Source organism: Mytilus galloprovincialis, chromosome 12 (assembly GCF_965363235.1).
Source record: "Mytilus galloprovincialis chromosome 12, xbMytGall1.hap1.1, whole genome shotgun sequence".
Taxonomy (NCBI): Eukaryota; Metazoa; Mollusca; class Bivalvia; order Mytilida; family Mytilidae; genus Mytilus; species Mytilus galloprovincialis.
Window position 1 is genome coordinate 26,684,485 of NC_134849.1, and position 25,052 is coordinate 26,709,536.

The window sequence follows — 25,052 nt, forward strand, 5'->3', positions numbered from 1 at the left end:
TGTTATTGAAGAAATAATCCATGTAAAAAATACATGTTGCTCCAAATTGTAAAAACGTGTCGAAATATCCTTACGCCACTAGGTCGATAATTTTGCTAGTAAGGTAAGATAAGGTTTCAAACATATCACCAGCCAATAGCCAGACCTTTGGTACTGGCAACACCTTACAAATAGTGTGTAAACTGAATTTTTCTTGTGCACAATTTTGAGAAGTCATCAATGTAGACCCTTACTCGGATTTGGCTATACATATTTTGAGTTGGTTAAATAATCCCTATGAATTTTGCATTTTCAAATATTGTGGCCCCAAGTATCACCAAAGATATACCAATTGTCGAAATGCAGTACCATTTGTACCTTTAAGGTGTGTCTTTGTTTTTCTGACACGACAAACCTACATATTTGTAATCCTTTCCTTATGCAATGTTATGTTATTACAAATCTAATACACAGAAAACACGTTCCTTATAAGTTGACACACACACACACACTATTTTAACCAACCAATTCTTGATTTTGACAGAAATGATTTCAGTTCTTTGTCATTCGAACATTGCTAACACAATCATTTTGTAAGCAAAAGGTCACAGATTAAGGGAGCTCATAACCTTATTGTTGATACGCTACATTGAAGTGATAAAAAAAGTGCAAGTTCACGTAGCCTTAAAGCACCCTTAACGGTATCTACATATTTGATTAAAAGGAAATCATTTTTTTTTATAATGTGAATGTCAACATAGATTTCCCATTCATTTAATACTGTATCATGAGCATATTTTTATTTCTATATTATTAGGAGTAATATTTGTGTAATCCGATCTGTATTACTATATAAGTCATGTAACGTAGCAGTATATATCAAAAATAATATACGTTACATTGACTGTTACATTATGTATACGTTAAGGAAATTTCCATTCCAGGCAGAAACACTTCTGTCATCACCTAATATTGATGCATCAGATCCAGAAAATGAAACTTTAAGATACACATTGGACTGTAATGGATATAATACCACATATTTTGAAATGGACGAAAGTACAGGTGATATTTATTTTGGCGGTGATTTTGATTCTGATATTGGTCATCCACCGGTCACTGAATGCAATGTCACCGTAACAGATCCAGGAGGTTTGACAGATACAGCATTTCTAACTATAAACATAGCAGACACAAATGACTTTACACCGATATTTGAGCGAGATTACTACAATGTATTCTTATTTCCAACGGAAGATATTGGAACGATACTAATCAATGTATCGGCATCGGATGGAGACATTACAGAAACTTGGAATACAATAACCTACGGCTTGGATCAATCAGGTTTAGGGAATAGCTATTTCAATATCGATGAAAATGGGACAATAACTGTGGCCATGGGTATTTCTGAATCCTTTAATTACGGCCAGACAGTGATCTTGACTTTAAGTGCAACTGATGGTGGAGGACTTGTGGGATATTCTACCTTGTCACTGATTTTCCCAGAGGTAGGGAAAAGGGAAACGTATTGTTCTAAACATAGAAACTATCTATACAAGAGGCAATAAATAAAATATAAACTTAAAATAAACTGACAACACCATGGCTAAACAGAAAAAAGACCACCACACAAACAATAGCACACAACACACAAAATAGAAAACAAAAGACTGAACCATCACAACAAGTTGCGATTATCTAAGGTGCTCCGAAGGGTAAGCCTATCCCGATTCACAGTTGGCAACCGCCATGTTGTTCATGTTAGTACAAACGCGGTTATAAGTGTAATTGACAGTCAACCAACTCAACACCAGACATGCGCACAGAGAAAAAAAATATTTGAAAGTTAAATGCGTTGATTTTCTGCCCATCCAATACCCGTCCATATTATTTTCCTTACGCAAAAGTGAAACAAACAATTCAAATGGTCCGTTGTCACCATTGTATATAGCTATTAATTTTTGAAATTCTCTCACATTGATGTGTTATATTTTTTAGACAACTACAACGTCATCAACTACTACTGAACGTCCTTTCAAGACTGAAACGTACCCTGACAATGGGTACTGGTATCTATTAGCAGGGATAGTTCTGATGATGAATGCTGTCCTGATAACAAAGCTGTGCATTAGATATTGCAGACCTTGTGCAGAGTAAGTAATAAGTTCTCTTATGAGACTCTCAAATAACTTTCAAATGGTTGTTAATACTAGTATATATATAACAGACCTCCATTTTGACATACAGAGCACACCGTGAACAAATATATAGAAAATATATAGTATAAGACTAATATAAGTATATACATCTTTCAAAACGTGATCAGGGTGGACTTTATGAAACCTTAGATGAGGTGTACTGTACTGTACATTTGGTTTTAAACAGGAGTCTGATATTACAGTCGTATGGGTGTTTTTTTTTTTTTTGAAAAAACACTGCTTCCGGTTTGCTAAAAGTTTTGTGTATATCAGCTAATATACATCATATTTAACCGTGACGTCATCAACGTTTTTTTCATGATCAACTCTTTTGAAATGGAATTTAGAATTGAATTATAAGAATTTACTTTACTGTTTTTTTCTGTCCATATGAAATAAACTAAAAAATGTGATGAACACTTTTCAAAACGAGGTAAGCGGGCTTTTTAGTGTGCATCCCAAATTTTGAATTTATTTCTTCAAAAACAGAGAAAAAAAATATCACAGTAATTCATTAAATATCAGTTATTTTTGTCTGTTGTAGGATTGACAAAAGGACAGAAGTCCAGAAGAGAGCTGATAGAATAAAGGCTGCACAGGAAAGAAAAGCTAAAGTCAAATCTTATTTTTTTTCGACAGACGATCCTTGGAGTGTGAATAAGTATCAAAGTAAAAATGTGTCAGAGGTTAGTTAAATAATTTAGTGCTAAAGTATGAGTGTTCCTGGAAAGAGGAATAAGGGTACCGTTTAATGAATATAGAAAGAAAGGATTGATTTAAAATGTATTGTAAAGATGGAAAAATTAAAACAATAATTTTAGTTCAGGTGAAGTTTAAAATATTTAAATGTGTCAACTCGGAAATAAGTCGAGTAACATTTTAATGAAGAAGTAGGTATTTCTTTGAATATTGAAATTAATTATCAGATATCAAAATTAAGTAGACGCAATTGCATAGTAATTTCCGGATGTCCCATTCTGAAACGACATTCATTATTTGCAAGCAAACATAGTTATCAAAGGTACAGGCTTATAATTTGATACGACAGATACGTCTATATAAGACCTATCAGTGACGCTCAGATCAATATAGTTATAAAGCCAAAGAAGTAAAAGGTGGAACATGTGGAAGAGCATTGAGGACACAAAGTTCCAAAGAAGTTAATTCAAATAAGACTAAGGAAATATATACATACTAGAAAATACTGAAAAGAAAGTTGAAGACAAAACAACATTATACGTGTAACAAAATCAAAATGTATTAGTAATTGAAAGATATTAAACATTATTTTTGTTTTTAGTTTTCCTGTAAGTTGAAATCAAATTTATTTTTAAAATTAAACTTTTCACCAATAAATGAAGCTGTTTTTTAATAACAAGCTCAACTAGTATGGTTTTCGATGTTTTAAAACATTTTTGCAGAAGCAAGACCCTGCTCCTGCAATAAACAGAAAAAATAAACGTAGTGAAGACAAATCAGTCAATAGTTCAGACCAGGGAAGCCAAGGCACTACAAACGCTAACAGATCGTCAATGGACTCATTCGATAGTTTAAGTTCTTCAAAGAGTAAGTAATTAGCGGCTTTTTTCTTTCGCTACTAGACATGCATGCTAAAGTTTTAGTATAAACGTATGTTCCCCAACATCTATATATCAAAGAGAAACAACCTTAAGCTTCATCAAACCTTATAAACAAAAAGATGTCAGCTTAGATCTACACACAGTGGTGAACTCCATATACACAATACAAATGTTGAATTTGACGGCAGTGTTATTAAAAAAAATCTAAATTGCTGTTACAAATAATGCCTACTGTTGAATTGATTTTACAGTTAACATATATTTAAATTCCAATAGTAGTATCAAGTGCTGGTATCATAATTTGTAAATGTTAAAGGATAGGATCAACTACGTGCATGTAGTCAATGATTCGGTATTGATATGCTTTACAACAAAAAGTAAAATCACAAAAATACTGAACTCCGAGAAAAGTGATAAACAGAAAGTCCTTAATCAAATGGCAAAATCATTTAATAAAACACATCAATCGAACTGCTTACAACTGTCCTATTTCTAACTTGGTATGGACATTTTCTTATTTACAAAATAGTGGACTAAATCCTTAAATTATTTGTTGATAAATTAAACAAAAGAATAAAAAAAAACTAGCTTTCCAACTACTTCAAGTAAAGTCGTCCTTATATAAATTTGACTTATGCTTTAGGTCTATTTCGGTTACACAGCGCCGCGTGTTTTAAGTGGATTTGTTTCCAAATGTTAACGATTGAGAGATATAAGACGATACGATAAGAGTGTCAATTAGACAATTTTCAATCCAAGTCACAATTTGAAAAAAAGAAAATCCATTAAAGGTCTTGAGTTTGTAATAAAAAAGGGATAAAGCATGCGAAGAAGGAATTGAATATTTATGTCTGAATTCGACCTTTTAATTGCTTCTTGACCTTGGAAATATCTGTTGATAACTGTCTTGGCTACCGGATGCGTCTACCTTTAAGTTGACTTTAAAATATTAGAAAACATATTTCTTCTAGCATTTATATGTTTAACGATATACAAAATAACAGAAAGATTTGTAACAAAATTCATTGATTTTGCAGAGCTCCAGATAAGCTTCGTATTTTCGTGATCACGCACTAAAAATAAATAAAAACCCAATGCAATTGCCCATTGCAGGTTTCAATAACCCAATTAATTCAAAGGAAAACCCAATTATATGCCAAAACTAAGAGTTCTTAACGCTTTTACTCGCTATCGTTTGCGTTATTTACCCTTATCTGATTACAGTCGTAGCGTAAATCTATTTTAGAATATTTATAATCGGAAATGTCCTATAGTTCTAAAAATAGAGCCCTGCATTAAGTAGCTGAAATGGGTCCCTGTTGGAATTTGCTCAACAGGTACACGTAAATACGAAAACATTTCAATCTTCTCAGCGTTTATCCAATTAGCGTGTGTCATGTTTTCATATTTTTTCGAATTGCTCGGGACTTATCATAACATACAATGATTTTAAACGAAAGTTAATGTACGCATGTTTTTATCTTCTTTCTTTTTGATAGCTTAGGGAAAGTTATGATAATAACAAAACCCAGCTAGTGTTTATGAAGCATCCATCAAACAAACGTACATGTTTGCATATCTTAACGAGAGCATTGCTAGAATGATAAACACAGGGTTACGTCAAAAACAAAATCAGTTGGAAAAAGTAAAAGGTATATCTCAAATCTGGGAACTACTTATTATTGTTTTTTAAAGTAGGTCTGGCAAATAGGTGAAAGTACTGGCAAAACTTTCTTATAGCACCTAAATTTCACATAAAAATCTAAACACTTAGCCGGCCCCGACTAAACTGTAGGGTGATTATTTGGGATCTAGAAAGGTAATTAGTTACTGTCCAACTAGTGACATCAGCTGCAGTTTATATAAGTTGTGAGAAAATAAAAAACTGGAAGAACGTTTAAAACGGGACATAAATAAAATGTACAATTTGCTCGTCAGTGAGTCTGAATAAACTAAATAAAACAGCTAGCACATATTTAAGATGGAAAACATCTGAGGTTGATATAATGTGATTATACATGTAACATGCCTGAATATTCAATATTGTGTTGATGAAAAAACCCAATACTTAAAGGAGCTTAGTGGTTAAAAACCCAATTTGATATTTGCTTGAGGGGTGAACTGAAATTTATAATGCAATTAAAAATCTTTATCACCCAATTACATAAAAAAAAATGGTGGGTAAAAACCCCAATTTGTGAATTCTTATCTGGAGCTCTGATTTTGATTTCTTTCTTTTAGATCTTTTTCCGTACAATCAACAGTCACATCATATATTTAATCCTGAGACTGGTAGGAAAAATAAAAGGAATGTGGACCAAAAGTCTCTATGGTGAAACATGATGCTACAAACAATGACAAACTACATATCATTTCACCGACTACGTAATGAATAAAACTGTTACAAAATATCTTAATTGTTGAAAACATATGTTGTATGACATTCGTCAATTCAAAACAATAAAAGTGAACACAAACATGTCTAAAGGATAACATATACCCTCAATAAACATGTGTCTAGACAATATTTTATCTTCAGGATAGTAATTATCCAGATTGAAAAGTAGTTGTGAATACAATCATTTGAACGAAACTGACGATATGGTATAATTGCAATGCGACAATTCTCAATCAGAGACTAATAACGTTGGAAATAATAACTTTAAACGATTATGTTAGTTCGTTCTATTTCTTAAATGTACATATTATAGAAATGTGAACTACTGATTAATAAGTAACTTTCCGTCACTTGTGATGTAAAAATATTAGCCAATGGAAACTTGTCTCTGAATGTTTTCATTGTTTCGTTCCCGACTTCTTTAAATTGATGAAAATTGAATTATGATCAGGTGTTGCGGTTGTTAAACGTTTCTTCATTAACGGAAAGGTAAGTTTTATTTCAGGGCAGAATACGTTTAACAAATAAAATACACATTTCTCGTGCAACTTTATGAGATGTTTTGGATGGTGAAAGTTGTCAAGATATATAAACCATGTGTTTACCTATTTTTCACTGATACAGATGAGTCGATTATAGGTTTTAATATCTATTTTTAATCATTATGAATATAAAAATGATAATGTGGACGTCTTGTTGCTAATTCAAAAAGGACCAAATGACAACAGTAGGTTACCATACGGCCTTCAGGTGAACGCAGTAATGGTGTATAAGTTTTCTGTCAAATATTTTTCATGATTCTTATTGGCTTTGTATTACATGTACATGTATCATGAATTATACCTCCTTTTTTGTTTGTCCTTTTTGTCCAGATGTAGTACAATTTGGGATAATTGTGCAGGTTGTAAACAACAATACGGGAATAACAATCCTTGTCAATATGTTTGTATACTAGTTTTATCATTAACAAGTATAATGCATTGGGTTTAGTCATGCAGATGTAGATTAAGCCCATTAATAAAACTATACACTTGTAAAAGGACGAGGAGGGTCATTAAGATTGGCCATCAATATCGCACAGCTACTGCATTCAAAAGTGCTTGCCTAGAAATGGCCATGATCATTATGATCATGATGATAGTAATTTTAAAACCAGTTTCAATGCACTTTTGAATTGATATAATGTAATCAATTAAAGCACATAATGTTCTAAATCATGAACGGTTAATAGCAAACACACAACACTCTCAAAGCAGGTAAAAGCTTTAGGCAGAGTGGTGTTTCGGGCTTTCACCTAGAGTGCTTTAGCAAGTAAAATGTAGATTGAATACATCTTATTGAACACAAATCAATGATTTAGCCTTTTGTAATGAGTTAATAAAATCGACAGATAGTTTTTCGAAAAGTTTTGAAGCAGGGAATTTAGAAAATGACCATATAATTGATATTCATGTCAACGACGAAGTGCTCACTTCTGGGCTGGTGATACCTTCGGGTACGAAACGTCCACCACCAAAGGCATCAACCCAGTGGTTTAAAACCACCATTTTCTACATTTGAAAATGCCTGTACCAAGTCAGGAATATGACCGTTCTTGTCCATTCGTTTTTGATGCGTTTTGTTATTTGATTTTGCCATGTGATTATGGACTTTCCCAATTGATCTTCCTCTTAGTTCAGTATTTTTGTGATTTTACTTTTTAAAAGGTTATATTAATACTATCAGTTTAATTGAGGGTTGGGCCTGGCATGTCAGTTAACTGCTAGTAGTCTGTTGTTATTTATGTATTATTGTCATCTTTTTAAATTATTTTGTCACATCTTCTGACATCGGACTCGGACTTCTTCTGACCTGAATTTTAATGTGCGTATTGCTATGCGTTTAATTTTCTACATTGGCTAGAGGTATAGGGGGAGGGTTGATATCTCATACAAATGTTTAACCCTGCCGCAATTTATTTATTCATGTACCATATACAATCTATCGGAACTAGACATTGACATAATTGCTTTAATTTAGTACTGGTGTACAATAATGTCAATTTTCATAGTCAATCATGTATTCCACATTAAAGCCTACAATATTAAGAACGAACGACCTTTATACTTAAGTGTTTGTTTGTCTTGTATCATATGTGTTGTTCAATGAAACCAAAACCTAATATAAAATAGATAGATATTTATTAGTCTGGCTTCTTCATAATTTGATGCTTAATTGTTGAAACCCAGGAGCTTCTGAGCTTTCCCGTGGACCCTCTACCAGGGCAAACGTAATTACGAATACCGTTCATAAAATCCTGATCTAGGACAATTGAAATGTTTAGTAACGCCTCATACCGTAGGATTTTGAATTTCTCGTAATTGGTCTTCTGATATTTAGATCCATCCAATCATCTTAATATACCATAAACAATAAATGGAGAGAAATCAGCATAAAAAATTTCAAACCCTGACACTTTAACTGTAAAATATACATGCTTGAAGTCAGGAACCGTTACATAGGTGCACTTCATATTGATTTAATGTTTTTGGCAAAGATAAGGTCAAAACAAAAATTTGTCCCGCCCCATCTTTCATAAATCCTGGAAAAAACCAAACTTATTATTAAAACAGTCAGATGACAAAATTTGCAAAGACATTTTCCAACTTCTTAAAACATTTGACATAAAAACAAATCGTTGTGCTGATAGAAGTTTACTTATAACGCATTAAAAATAATTTCTTAAATCTTTAGAAATGAGTACATACCACAGAGATTTGTTTGAATCAAATATGATAAGAACAAGTTTTGGAGCATGCTTATTACTATATTGATTTTTTAATGTATGACAGTTATCCTAGTTTTTACCAACCTCGATAGTAAGTGACTTTTAATCATTTTATTCAAATAACAACAAAACGATAATTATCAGAACAAATACTCTTTTTTTTTATCGTACCGAACATACATGAACTACCTGCCACTATGAGACGGACTTCATACAGGAGCATTTTGGTAAGACAGAAAAGAAGTAACCATTATCCTGTAATTTTCTTTTCGCTATATAAAATATTTACTCTCACTAAATATATAGATCAAAGTGTATTGATGTTGAACGTATCCATCCAATCGAACTTACGGCTAAAGATTCTACAGATACAGTTAAGTCTGCCTCAAATCTAGAAATTGTGGGTCAGTTGAAAACAAAACAGTTCGACAACGTAGAATATATCTCCCAGTCGATACGGAATTCCAGGATTTTTGTCATCTGTCATAATTTCATTGACAGGGTTGCTGTTTACAAGGCAGCTGCTAAACCAGGAGTTCCAAGTTGTCAAGTTATAATCATTATTTAGTAAATGATACAGACTGCATCACAAGTTGGTTGGCCAATATTTGAAAATATCAAAAATATTTGACGAATATGTACCTATGTCATTGTAAGTCGTAAGTACAATCGTGTCGTCTTTCTCAAATGTGTCCTATCGAATAAGGTAGCAATACACAGTTACAAATATAGTATCACATGTTGCCTATAATGGATTTATCAAACATGAAAGTTATTTTGCAATACATTTCATTTTAGACAGCTGACGATAGCCTTCAAAGTGGCTTGATAAGTGTTATTGGATATTTTCTGTTTGTCTGTCGGTATTTCATAGCTAGACCAGCGGACCTCCTTATAATTGGTGATTGATTATTTTATACCATTATCTAAACAGATAATGATATCGTTAACTACGCCCGTATTTATACATAGTTACCTTGGCCATGTTTGGCAGAGCTTTGTGAAATTGTAGATATATTTCTAGCCCAGTAGTCAGTACTTCGGTATTTACATGACTATCAATTATATGGTAATTATTTATAAGTTCCTGTTTACAAAAGAATGACTTTTTCGAAATACTAAGAATTTTCTAATCCCAAACATAGATTACATCAGCGTATTGGGCACAATTTTTAGGAATTATGGGTCCTCAATGCTCCCCAACTTTATACTTGTTTGTCTATAGGTACCAGTCTTGTATTACAACTCCCGTTTCTGGTGCATGTCAAATCATGGAGGGAAACAAATAGTCCATTTTTTCTGAATATTTTTTTCTGGACTCATTTTTTCTGTTTGATTATAGGTTTATACCGAGTTGATACATATACATATATAGATTTAGAAAAAATCTTGTATGTTTTTTGGAGATCATTCCAGGAAAGTGGAAGGATATCATGTTTACTAGAAGTGGTTGGGCTTTTGACTCAGGGTTACGTAACTTTTTATTTTTCGTGGCATGACCCACTTTTTTTTCGATTAATCTACAATTTCACATTAGTACATACATGATATGCATGATATGAACATGAAAAAAAAAAATTATGTACCATTTTTTGTCTCAAAGTGTTTGACTGTTTTGCATGTAAGCCTATGGAGCAGTTTTTTTACAAGACTGCAACCTAGTATATAACTATTTTGGTCTCAGAGTCTTATGTAGACAAAACACGCGTCTGGCGTATAACATTATAAGTCTGGTACCTTTGATATTTATTTAGAAGATATTGGATTATTGTCATGTAAAAGAAGACTAAACAACGCACCATGAGGTTACAAAACCAAGTACTAGTATCCAATAGTGTAATCAAATGAACACTACTTTACGTCGTTGATAATTAGAAAAAGGCATCATACAATTGTACGCTCTGGGCTAAGTAGCAAAATTGCGCATGTCCTGTATAAGTTTTGGGTTCCACGGATTTGTCAATGTGTAAAATAACACCTTAGAAAAACCTCAAAGTCCAATAAAGTAACAGGCAAGCCTTATTGTGCCCCTTATTGTTATAGGTGTAGACTTAACAGATGCTTTATGTACAAAAGGACAAAATAACATCGACTTGAAATCTTGTGTTTTTTGCTGTTACACAACTATCCATGGTTATGAATGGATGAGCGCTCAAAAACATGTTTAAGGAAGCACAAAACAAATCAACTAATTGTTTAAAAAATTTCATTTTCAGCTGTTTTTCCCTTAAATTCCAAAACTACAGGAGAAAAACAAATTTACATATATCGCACTGCTAATAGTTTTGATGATAATTGTTTTATAAACGTGTCTGACTGATACAAGATAAGAACATGTGGGCAGTACATTGTGGTTAATCACTATAATCATTTGATAGCTGTATGACCACTGACCAGCCATAAAAATAACAGTTATTAAAAAAAGAGGTGGATAAGAGATTAATGGAAAAATGAAGATAATGAATTCTAATCAATAATACATTTCTATATTGGAGCTACGAGGAGGAAAAATCCCCACGATTTGGAGAAACAGAGGGAATCAAAATATTAATGTACAGCTATTTAACTAATATATGTGTACAACAGTTAATCTTTTTCATGTATATACTATAATTATTTGAGGAACATTGTTTAAAATATGAATTCTTTTTTTTTTTATGAAAATAGAAAATAAGCAATTAATTTTCAATCTGCAAAATTAAAAAAAAAATCTACTTTGTGCAAAAACACTATATTGTCAATATATACAATTATAATTCTAGAAATCACCTATAACGATCCTCTAGACTGACCAACTGATACTTTTGTGTATACATGCATAACTAACCTCTTGTAACAATAGAAAAACAAAATATATTATTGAATGTACTAAATTCTTATAATCCATATTAAAAAAGAGTTAATGCAATGTGTAATTAAACTTCTGAGATAATTAATAGTAAATGTTTATCATGGTTAGTAGAGTTTTAACCATATTAGTGGCAACTGACTTACAACAAGGTCAATAATGATATACATTCCGCCAGATCTAATGTTTGGTGCATAGGGTTTGCTTTTCCTTTATATATTTAGAATTTTATTGTTTTCTTCCTGGTTTATGATTAAAGACCGATCCTGAATCATCCCTATGTTACAAGTGTGAATTTATAGAAGTTAATGGGGTAAAAGCAGGAAAATCCTTTTTCATTTTATTGTGACACATTAATTTTTGTCATGAAAATGTAGTTTTAAACGCATTTAGCTCCTAGATTGATGCCCCTATATGCGAAATTTTCACACATGTTGTTCCCAGACCAGTTATCATCAAAAGGTTGTCTTAGATTTCCCAAATCCACAATAGAACAAATGTTACACCCATACAAGTTTAGTGACCATTTATTAATTGAGGTTGTGACCTTCATTGAAGGTCTATGAGAGAAGGAAACACAATAGGAAACATCTGGGACATCTTTTTGAAGGTCAAACTGTGTTATACAAGAATCTTTAAAATAGTTGGGGGTGTGCTATGAATATCCAAGAAGCTAATTTCATTCTCAAGTAAGGACATTACAAAACAGCAACTAATTACATAATAATTGATTTTGTATTACGTCATATTGAAATTATTCCCATTTGAAAGATTAATCTTTCTTCTTTTGTTTGGTATCTGATTTATAAAATTTAAAGATGGATGCTAGAAATTAATTCAGTTCACAGTTATCTGATTTGGGGTGAAAAAATGTTTGTAGTGTGCTACCTTATCCACGCAACAATATTAAATACTCTCCTCATTCCTGCTTTACATATGGCCGTTTTCACGTTAGTTTTCACGTTTGAATAGTTTAGCAGTTTTCATGTCATGTCATAAGGAGACCGACAATTTTTTTTTCTCAATACCGAAGACTTACGATTGCCTATATACTAATTTACATTTTCGTCATTGGAACCCTGGTGATAGTTGTCTTCTTGGCAATAACACCACATGTCCTTACTTTTATATTGCGAACTTTTCAAATAGCTTTGCTATAAAATAATCGCTGCTTCATTATGTGCATTGTAGGCGTCAGTAAGTAACGCAAAATCACACCCAAGAAAAGAACACCACCTGGAATAATAATCATTTGGCTAATTTTATTTCGTTATCATATAAATCATATATTTCTCCTTAAAGTAAACATAATTTATGAAGAACAACCGATCCTGATGAACAAAAAGTAATGAAATCATATGGCTGTTAATAATGTATATCATAATAAAGCAATAACTGCATTCTTATTTTACAAAAATAAAAGTTTAAGTATTTTAAGTCTCATTATATCTCTATTCTAATTAGCAGACTTGTCTCAAGATGGTAAAATAACTGATTTCAAATAAAATAGTATCATTTTTAATAACAAGAAGAATAATTTTAATTATTCTAAACAATGCGAACAAAATTTTAGTATGATTTCTCTGTCATTCTTTTAATTTTATGAAAGAAAAACTATTCTAAACTATAAAAAGTACAAAAATCCAATGGCGGACAATAATTTTCAGTAAAATGAAGAAATTTTTGCATTTTAGGCAACGCGTACAAAAATTTAATATCTTTTTCCTTAAAGTAGGCATGTTTTATGAAGAACAGCCAATCCTGATGTACAAAAAGTACTGAAATCATATGACAGTTAATAATTTGTATCAAAATAAATCAATAACTGCATTCTTATTCCACAAAAATCAAAGTTTAAGTATTTTAATTCTCATTTGATCGCAATTCTAATAAGAAGACTTGTCTCAAGAATGCAAGATGATAGAAATAACTGATTTCAAATAAAATAGTATCATTTTAATAACAAGAAGAATAGTTTTTGGTTATTTTTTAAAATGCGAATAAAATTTTAGTATGATTTCTCTGACATTCTTTTAATTTTATGAAAAAAAAACTATTCTAAACTATAAAAAGTACAAAAATCCAATGGCGGTCAATAATTTTCAATAAAATAAAAAATATTTGTATTTTAGGCAACACGTACAACAAATTAATATCTTAATCCTTAAAGTAAGATTATTTTATGAAGAACAGCCAATCATGATGTACAAAAAGTACTCAAATCATATGACGGTTAATAAGTTGTATCAAAATAAATCAATAACTGCATTCTTATTCCACAAAAATAAAAGTTTAAGTATTTTAATTCTCATTATATCTCAATTCTGATTAGAAGATTTGTCTCAAGATGGAAAAAATAACTGATTTCAAATAAAATAGTATAATTTTTGATAAAAAGAAGAATAATTTTGGTAATTTTAAACAATGCGAACAAAATTTTAGTATGTTTTTCTGATATTCTTTTAATTTTATAAAAAAAAACTATTCTAAACTATAAAAAATACAAAAATTTAATGGCGGTCAATGATTTTCAGTAAAATGAAGAAATATTTGCATTTTAGGCAACGCGTACAAAAATTTAAAATCATTTTCCTTAAAGTAAGCATATTTTATGAAGATCAACCAATCTTGATGTACAAAAAGTACTGAAATCAAATGACTGTTAATAATTTGTGAAGGTGTATAAATAGATCATTCGATTCAAAAGATATTTCTTGTAAGAAGTAATGGCAATCAGATAATAAGTCATTGGATTCAATGCAATTAATAAGCCTACTGACACTAATTATTTCATTTATTTTATTAAAGCTTCAATTACATTATGCCTCATTATTCTCAAATCACTTTCAATCAATCTTCTTCAGCTGCTTCAGCTGCTTTCCTAGCTTCGCTAGCCCTTAACATCCTAAAATAGAAAGATAAATAAAGTAAACAAATACATAATAGTAGTTTGACTGTATACCTTTAATATATGTTAATAAATTGACGTATTTGTTGTTGTAAAATTCAGTCTTTCCTAAAAGTGTTGATATAATAGATATTCATACAAGTGCTAATCAACTGGTTTCATTTCTTATGTTCAGCTCATGCACTTGTTAATTAAATGATTGGTGAATAAGGCCATTGATTGAATTCGTGGCTATATAATAGGTGACAGTTATTATTTGGTTTTGGGTTTGATGTCAGGAATATAACAGATGCTGTCCATTCGTGTGATGTGTTTGAGCTTTTGATTTTGCCATTTGATTAGGGACTTTCTGTTTTAAATTAACCTCGGAGTTCCGTATTTATATGATTTTCCTATACTGAGTTTAGGATGCAAGGAAGCACTCTAGATGAAAATAAAATATGTAAACTCATATTAAAATTCATACTACCTTTTGTTCTTCTCGAGAAAGTTATTTATAGATGGGGACTGAATGTCATTACATAGAATCATGAAATAATTGCCTGGTGCACAATATTCAGGAGGATAATATTTTGCTTTGTACATTTACTAAAATTAGAAAGTATTCCCCTATAGAGCAGCAAAACACATTTGAAAAAGCGCTGAAACGGCTAGCCTTGTTACGAACAAAGATGAACATTTTTTTCAAATGTCAAATGTGAATCTTTTCAAAACAATTACCATGAACATCGGCAGAGTTTATAATAATAAACGGTTATGTACGTTTTGAAAATTGAAACAGCTGAAGTTGTATATTAATATTAAACTAAATATAAAATAATATTATAAAGAGTTATTATCTTTAATGTTGATATTATTGCAATATTGCAAAGATATGCGTTGTGTATTTGAATAATCATTATCATAGCAAATTATTAATCATTCGCTTAAATGTATCGACCAAGTGGTTATTTATATTGTTTTGTACAACAATTTGATTTTCTGAGCGTATATACGCCAATGATAATTGTATTATGGTATGACCACTAACATTTTGTGGTAAATAAAATCACAAAATTAAGTTACTTAAATCAGGAGTAACAATAGCTGTGAATTATGACGATGATGGATCTTATTATGCTGCAAAATTTTAACAGATTTCAATTGCATTTGCTGAGCATATTTAATAATGTGAGAAACGATTACTTGATAGAGCAGCCCATACATTTGAAATGACATAAAACGGCCATCCCTTTACAAACAAAGATGATAATAATGTGGAAATTCGTAACGTACATTATTACTTTTTTTTCTTTTTTTTTCAACTGAATAGAAATAAGATAACATGATATATTAAAAATTCTAATTCATGAAATTAATTTAATTTTTGCTGCAACCAGATTATGAATTTTTTTATATTTGCCTTCTTTATTTATCAATATTTCATGATATTGAAGAAATTCCATTTTAAAAATTTTAAACACATTAATTTGTTTTGTTCTTTATTTGGATATATAGTATCCTTTGTATAAGGTAAAAAGTATAATTGTTATTAAATCATTAATACTGTAATAACTTGTATCGTTTATGTTGTATCCGTACAAAAGGGATCTAATTGATATTATTATATATGATGTCCTATTTTAAGTTTATCAAGTTATAGTTTTATTATGACCTCAAAATGATTTCAGAATATGCATGTCAAAAAATAGTGCCCATAATCTTTGATGTCATGACACATATTACATAGCGGAATTTTAGTTACTTTCCAAGAAAAAAATTATTGTTTCGTTGGTAAAATGTAGTGCAGAAATTTCCATTTTAACATTTTGAATTCATTATCTTGTATATAATAAAAGATATAGTTTAGCATTTCTTGTCTTTTGCTTGTGTTGTTTTCTAAGATAAACATGTTGTCCAATTTTTAAAATCCTATTGGTTTTTTTTATATTATCTATTTAAGTGGGAGATGTAAATGTGTTTGGAAGAAATGTTTTTAAATGATACCATTTTTCCTTTTCTATCTTTAAATTTATATTCGGAGTCAATAACAACTTTTGTTTTAATTGATTCTTCTTAAATTAACTCTTGATACCACTGTTTTGGTATTGCTTTCATAAATTTAGAATATTCCGAAAACCAGTTAAAGCCCCAGTCCCACTAGACCACGATCGCACCACGCTCACCGCGATCTAAAATAAATTTAGATCGTGGTGAGGTCGCGGTATGAGCGGCATGAAAATGTAAATTTTCGTTGCTTTCACGATGCTACTACGTCCTCTCTACGCTTCTACAAAGATTCCGCTACGATTATACCACGTTCTCACCGCGCTTATTCTGCGACCTCACTACGCTTATCAAGATCTTTCTACGCTCTTCACGTTCTCACTACGACCATACCACGAGTTATCCGATTGCAACACGATCTTATTGCGATTATTACACGTTCTTACCACGATTATACTACGTTTATAGCGCGATCTTACTACGTTCTCAGCAATAACGTCAGCATCGTGTTCCATATCAATACAGTTCAATTCTTTCTATTTCTGATTAAATCGTAGATTTCTCGGAAACAATACAGTCATGCCACCAAAATCTGCCAGAACACGTGGGCATGGTGGTAGGAGTTGATGTAGAGGCAGAGGGAGCAAAGTAACGAATCTTGATCAAGCAGAGATGTCGGACCGACCAATCCAACCTAAATTACAACCTATTGCTGGTCCATGAAGCTCAATGACGATATTTTAGAGAACGATAGCAGAGATGACATAGATGTATCAATATATCTATATAGGAAGATGTGGTATGAGTGCCAATGAGACAACTCTCCATCCAAGTAACAATTTATAAAAGTAAACCATCATAGGCCACGGTACGGCCTTCAACACGGAGCCTTGACTCACATCAATCAGTACGTTATAAAGGACCCAAAATATTACTAGTGTTAAACCATTTAAACGGGAAAACCAACGGTCTAATCTATAAAAAAACGAGAAGCATGGTTGAACCGTTAGAGCAAATGGATAATTACATTCAAACAAACAAAATCTAGGGGGCATTTTTTATATATTTTATGTGAAAATGACAATGAGAATGATGGTCGTAGTGTGAACGTAGTCAGGTCGTAAGAAGAGCGTGATGAGGACGGCAAGGGCGTGCTAGAATCGTACTATGGTCGTGAACAGCGTGGTATAGTCGTAGTGGAAGCGTAGTTGGGTCGCAGTGAGAACGTGATGGTCGTAGTGAGGTCGTTATAACGTTGCTGTGCGATCGTAGCGCAGTCTCTCCGAATAGAATCACGCTTTCGCTACGCTCTCGCTACGATTGTACAGCGACCTTTGCGATCTTACTACGATCTTAGTGCGCTCTCACTACGCTTCTACTACGACCTGATTTCGCCACGACCGCACCACGATTGTTTTGAACATGTTCAAAGTTGGCCACGCTCTTCACGATCTTGAAGACCTCACCACGACCGTGATACGTCCTTACTGCGATCTACACGATGGCACTACGATCATTAAAATTTGCATTTTTTTCACAGATCGTAGTGCGATCGTGGCCTAGTGGGACTAGGGTATTAGCATGGCAGGATAGTTTATCTAAGATCATGTTTTGATTAAATTTTCCTTTCTTATCGATAATGTCATTAAAAAATAGAATTTTACTGTTTATGTCGTCTACAAGCTGGCTTAACTTAAGGTATGGATTTTATTATCTAGTTTAATTTGAAAAACCTTTAAATTTTTTATTTTGTCTTTATCTACTAGCTACAATTTCAACAGCAATAACGAAAATTAAAACTCGCGGGACACCCTTGATGGATTCCGCGCTCAATGCTGAAGGGTCTTGAAATCCAGCCATTGTTTAATATGCTGTATATCTGTGTATAAAGTATTTATCTACCTCAAAAGAGATTTTCTGAAAACTAAGTTTCTTTAAAGAACAATACATACATTCCCATTCTAGCGAGTCAAATGCCTTTGTGAAGTCTAAAAATAGGATTGCTCCATCTACATTTAATCTTTCCGAATAATCTATAACATCTGGGATTCGTCTAATATTAAATCCAATATATCTGTTTCTTACATAATCGTTTTGATCACGATGAATGATGTTATGCAATATTGGTTTAAGTCTTTGTGCAAGAGAATATGCAATAATGTTGGTATCTATATTTAATAAGGTAATTGTCTATAATTATCTAAATTCAATGCGTAATTTTTCTTGTATATAAGGGTAATTAACGCTAGTTTCTGAGAATTTGTCAATTCTTTTTTTTTCATAGCAATGATTAAAGACATCTACAGCAAATTTTTGTAAGTTGGACCAGAAAGCTTTATAAATTCAATTGGGAGACCATCGATACCCGGTGTTTTATTAAGTTTCATTTTAAAGACAGATTTTGTAAATTCCTCTATTGTCAGGTTGCCGTCAATTTCATTGCTTTCTTGTGTACTTAGTTTGTTATTTTTTTTTCCAACATAATTTTCAATTTCTCTCAATAATCTATAATATCTTGGATTTGTCTAATATTAAATCCAATATATCTGTTTCTTATATAACCGTTTTGATCACTATGAATGATGGTATGCAATAGTGGTTTAAGTCTTTGTGCCAAAGAATATGCAATGATTTTGGTATCTACATTTAATAAGGTAATTGGTCTATAATTATCTAAATTTAATGGGTTTTTTTCCTTGTATATAAGGGTTAATAATCCTAGTTTCTGAGAATTTGTCAATTCTTTTTTTCATAGCAATGATTAAAGACATCTACAGCAAAGTTTCGTAAGTTGGACCAGAAAGCTTTATAAATTCAATTAGGAGACCTTCAATACCCGGTGTTTTATTTAGTTTCATTTTGAAGACAGATTTTGTAAATTCCTCTATTGTCAGGTTGCCGTCAATTTCATTGCTTTCTTGTGTACTTAGTTTGAAATTTTTTTTTCAACAAAGTTTTCAATTTCTCTATATTCAGGGTTAGTTGACTTATATAAATTGACATAACATTTTCTCCCCGTTTCTAATATTTTGCCTTGATCTTCTGTTATTTCTCCTTTACTGTCCCTAATAGCAGTAATGTTTTTCCTTTCTTTTTTCTGGATTTTTCTAATCCCAAGAAATATTTATATCGCCCTTTTCTATCCATTTAACTAGTGATCTTATTTGTGCCCTTTTATTTTATCTGAATATAGAGTTTGAAGCGTTTCTTCTGTGTTATTTATTGAATCTATTATATTTGGAAAATTATTATTTTCCCATCAAGGTTGTTATCATGAATTTCAAGTTTAAGTTCTTGTTCTAATTTTTTTAATTTCATCTCTTTTATGTTTAGCTTTATTACTTAAAATTCTACTCAATCTGTAATTATTACTGATTAAGACAGCAAAGGTATAATGTGAATCATGATAAATACGAATATATCATGTGTATTATAATGGAAGAAGAATCAATAGTTTTGCTATAGTCATCAATATGTTTCAAAGATATTTGTTATAATTTGAACAATCATTACTATAGCAGATCATAGTTTACAATATTCACGAATATTAAACGTTACGAAGACATTGATTTATTCAAGTATTGACTTTTTAACTAAAATTGAAGGAACGTATGTTGAGAAACATTTACTACAGAAAAATCACTTATAAAAAACAATTCATTCTCTTCTACATTAAATTGAGTTACAGACAAACGATGAATAACAGCAAATGAATCGTTTAAATATAGAAATACTTACTCTTGCTCTCTGCGCTCCCTGAAATTATAAATCATAAATCAAATACAACTTTGTTGATTTTATTCATTGAATGTTTTATTTGTGTACATGTTATAATGTACAGCAGTACAATTTAATTAACATTATTACTAAAATGATGTCAAACACGAAGTAGATGAATTTCGATAATTGTAATATAGTATAAGTAGTTAGAATTTGCGTTCAATATAATCCTAAAATATGGCAAACTAAAATCAGGAGAAACTAGAGCTGTGAATTATGACGAGTCTGTACTTATTTTGTTTTAAAAATTTGAAGAGTTTTGTACATCACCAATCACAAGATGGAACATATATGTCATATTGTGTGGATTTTAAACATGTAAGAACGGAGGCATTCATAAGAATTAGATTAATAAGAATTCTAACAGTGACAAAACAACTATGTTAAGGGATTAAGAAATATTGTGGTGCTAACAAGATACATCTTGCTTTTCCAAAACGTTGCACGGACCAAACGTATAACAATTGACTAAATTTCCAATGTACTAACATACAATTACGAAGTGTCAGAAGGGGTCGACGTACTTACACAGAAAATTATTACAGTGCACTGAATTTATATTTACAGATTTTGGTTATAACAGACTAGCAATAGACAAAATGTGTTTATCTATCGTGGTGATATATTCTTCTAATTAACCAATCTTTATGATTACTTTGGTATAAATCATGTTGAAAGTGGTCAGTTTAATTATTTAAAATACAAAACAAATTAGGAATCTAGGTCATACTTCCCTAAATTAGAAACCTTTACGTTTAAGAGCAGTATACATTTCTAAAAAGGAAGGTACGGTAAGAGCCTTGATAAGAACAACAATTGAATTACTATTCGTTTCCAAAATTTAGAATATTTCGTCAAATGTTTCAATCTCACTTATTTAAGTAAAATGGTCATGAGTATAGACATTCATATTTATACATCTAAAAGTGTCTGTATTATTGAAAAATGGCGACATATGAAATTATTTGAAATCATGATAAATAAAAAAAATGTAATATTGACGGAAGTATCTCGTGTTGATTTCATTGATAAATGAGTAAGAAAAATATGGCTTATGTATTTGAATAACATCATAGCTAATCATAGTTTACAATATCCTCCCCAAACAATCGTTATTAGCACACCACTATTTATATGTGTAGATTATATGGGATTTTCTAACCATTCGTATCGTACAATATCAGCTGCAAGCCACAATGTGAATCGTTTTGGCATGGGAGTGTTTTACAATATGAAAGTGAATAAAACCCGTTTAGGAGTTTGTCTTTCAATTACTGGTCTTTTTCCTCTACCTTAGACAGTTTTATGCTTAACGACAGCAACCTTGATTACTTCTCCTCAGATATTGTGACGTCACTAATAATGCCCGCTCTTGCCTGAAAGCCGTGATACTAGAATGTTGGCGGCTGGGTAAGGTGATATATAGGCATAGGGAAGGACTATAAATCCTGGTTTAAGTATAAACTGAGAGTTAAAGTACGTAATGTGCGGGAATCATTACTATTTTGTAATTTTGTAATAGAAATGACCTTCTACAGAGTTACAGATCAACAATGACCTAAAATAATTCTTATAATTATATAATTACTAAAAGGTACAAATCCCTGAAATCATAAAACAAACATTACTCTATTGATTATGTTATTTTGATATATGATAACTTTTCATTAAATAATTTACATGCTAACATAGTATATACAACAGTATGATTCCCTGAACATTGATACTGTAATGATGACGACATAAGAAAGATAGATGAAGTCAGATGAACCTAGATAATCGTTATATGGTATGACCCCTATAAGGTTGCACTAAATATAAGCACAAAACTATGCGTTCTATAATCCGACGTAACAAGCGCTGTAGATAATGACGGGACTGCAATCCATTTTGCTGAAAATTTGCACAGTTATGTACACCAACCCTTACTAGGGAGGGCATATGCAATGGTGGTCGTAATCATTACATTACATATCATCTATATTGATGGACGGCCTTTGAAGAAAGTATGAATTGTAAGATTTACAAGCGTCAGGGAGTACGACATATTGCTATGCCAATGAAACATATATTGCATCTCCAAACAGTGCGCTGACCTTATATAAACATTGTCTTAATATTGTATATCAGGAGATGTCGCCGTCCTTACATTAAGAGAGTGATAACAGTGATATTTGTTTATATGTACAGATTTGGGAGAGTACAGTACAGCCAACGACATTATGTGATGACTCAACATGATAAGGATATCGCCCTCTTAGGGAGATGGACATTTCTTTTAGACCCATCTCTATTATTTCTTGTGTATTTACCACGTAATACCGTTTTTTTATTTATTTAAATACATATAAAAGAAATCACGAAGACAGGCCAAATAGCAAAATATATTTATTCATTTTACCCTGAAACGTGATTCGTCTATCATGGTATGTCCACCTGTTACTCTTTTACAGACAAGTCCCATGTCACTCTCGATAGTGACTATTCAGTTCAAACGACGTCAGATTTGACGTTAGAAGAAGTAAAAGACGAAACTCAGCACAAAGACGTTTTACTTAAATGAGAAATTATTATTTTATAAAGCTGTACATACTCTTAAACATGGGGAGGGGGTAAGAAATAACCTTGTTTCGAACAAAATGAACATAGTATTCGTGTCCATCATAATCAATATTACGCGATTTTTACTCCTTTCAATAAATTATTCATGAATGTCGACATCGATACTTTTAACATTTAAAGTTTTTGTAGTTTTACAGGATTTTTTTAAAATGGATATTGGTATGAAAGACTGATAAAGAAAATTTAGTTTTTTTTTTTTTGTAATTTCTTATTGTTCTTGACTGTTGAGTTATAATTGGTCCATTGGCATTATGCTATAGTACAAGGTGATCACATTAAATAGAGAAATAGCAGAATTATAAACAGTTGTATTTGCAAGCGTCTAATGTATGAATAGTTTCTAGACATCATGTGCATTATTAAAAATTTAATGTGTAAAACAACATAGTCGGCAATTTTCTGCTCATTCAATATAATAGCGCATCTTTCAAAGACATATTCGTAGATATGCGTACATATTTTCAGGAACTCACATGTAAATTAAATACAATACATGAAATAGTATCCAACAATGCTATCGCATCCGGTTTACAAATGGAGGAAAAGGCGAATTTGAAAATTAATTACAATTATCAATTGGTGACCATGTTTATAAACAACGTGAACCTACTGGTGTAGGAAGAAAATTTCAACCTATTGTTGATGGTCCGTATGTAGTTATTAACATTCCGAGTTCACATCTTATCAAACTCCGCGACCCAACAAGGAAAAGAAAGCTGTCCGATCCCGTACATATAAACAGACTGAAATTAGCGCATATCCGAGCACCTGACCCTGCGCATTGTTCAGCGCCTTTTCATGTTGAGAGTACCGAGTCCCAGGAAAATGAAACTCTCAGTTCTGATAAGAACGACGATATTGAAAAACCACCACCCGATACTATTGACAGTGAGCCTCATGTTAGGAGGTCTACAAGAAAAGTGAACAAACCAATACGTTTCAGAGACGAAAATTTTGTAACTTCTAATGACATTGAAAGTTCAACGGATGCCAAATCAGAAAAGGTAAAACGGATTTTGGCAAAGAAAAAGAACGGACATCAATCATTCCTATATTTAGTGCAATTAGTCGGTGAACCCTGACAAAATGCGCAATAGAGAACATTATCGCAACTATCACAAAAAGCGCAAGATTTGTTAATTTCAAGACCGCCGCCGCTAGTGAAATATTTTTTATTGATTTCCTATATATTATATCTACATTATGTATGTGATTTATATAGTATATTGGTAATAACTGTGTCGCCAATTACTTGAAATATTCCGATTTTTAATTTTCAACAATGTCGTTAAAGTTCAATGATTAGTGTATATATATATATATATTCAATGTGCGTTGTATTTCCTTGCATGGTTTTGTTTCTTTAATTTGGATTTGAAGGGTTTGGTGATAACTATATCGCAAATAACCACTGATTTTTTTTTATATACGTATTCGATTTAGAATTAAAGATCAATAAATTGCGAATATTGTCATACCAGAATGGCCCATGTCAAAATAATGTTTATATTTTTGGGTTCTGTACACATGTAGATCGTCAAAAATCAGCTGCAAGCCACAATGCTAACTTGTTACACCTTTAAGTGCATCGAACGTGCTAAAAAGTTTGACATTGAATCAAGTGGCTTATATTTTACGATATCAATATGTAAAAAAAACGGTTATGAGTTTATTTTTCTAGTACTAGTTTCTCGACAGATTTACGATTGATTAAAGCAAAGCTAAGTACCGTCCCCTCACACATTGTTACGTCGCTGGTAACTTCTCATCAGACATTGTGATGTCGATTATAATGCCCTCTCTCGTCTCAAAGACAGGATACCAGCATTTTTTAGCGACTGAGCAAGATCATATAAGCTTAGAGGAGGAAGATAAATCTCAGTATTCGCATTTTAACTAAAGGTTATGGTACGTAATTTGCGAGAACAATTACTGTTTGTAATAGAAATGATCTTAGTTAGACACATCTCTTCTGTATTCTCA

At 31.6% G+C, this 25,052-nt stretch overlaps 2 protein-coding genes across 2 annotated transcripts in view; one reads left to right on the forward strand and one right to left on the reverse strand.

Moving 5' to 3' along the window:
- The window catches only part of LOC143055277 (uncharacterized), a 180,160-nt gene that overhangs the window by 86,006 nt on the left and 69,102 nt on the right, over nucleotides 1-25,052 (reverse strand). The gene's annotated exons all lie outside the window — the stretch shown is intronic.
- LOC143055278 (uncharacterized) lies at nucleotides 1,073-2,875 on the forward strand. Its single transcript, XM_076228411.1, has 3 exons — nucleotides 1,073-1,490; nucleotides 1,981-2,135; nucleotides 2,725-2,875. Exons 1-3 carry the CDS (start codon nucleotides 1,380-1,382, stop codon nucleotides 2,873-2,875), a joined length of 417 nt encoding a protein of 138 aa, XP_076084526.1. The 5' UTR covers nucleotides 1,073-1,379.

What these genes read in the sequence shown, in the direction of transcription:
- LOC143055278 (XM_076228411.1), top strand. Translation starts at nt 1,380, where the DNA reads ATGGGTATTTCTGAATCCTTTAATTACGGCCAGACAGTGATCTTGACT. An exon ending in TGTCACTGATTTTCCCAGAG is followed by an intron (nt 1,491 to 1,980) that starts GTAGGGAAAAGG and finishes TATATTTTTTAG; the next exon opens with ACAACTACAACGTCATCAAC. An exon ending in TATTGCAGACCTTGTGCAGA is followed by an intron (nt 2,136 to 2,724) that starts GTAAGTAATAAG and finishes TGTCTGTTGTAG; the next exon opens with GATTGACAAAAGGACAGAAG.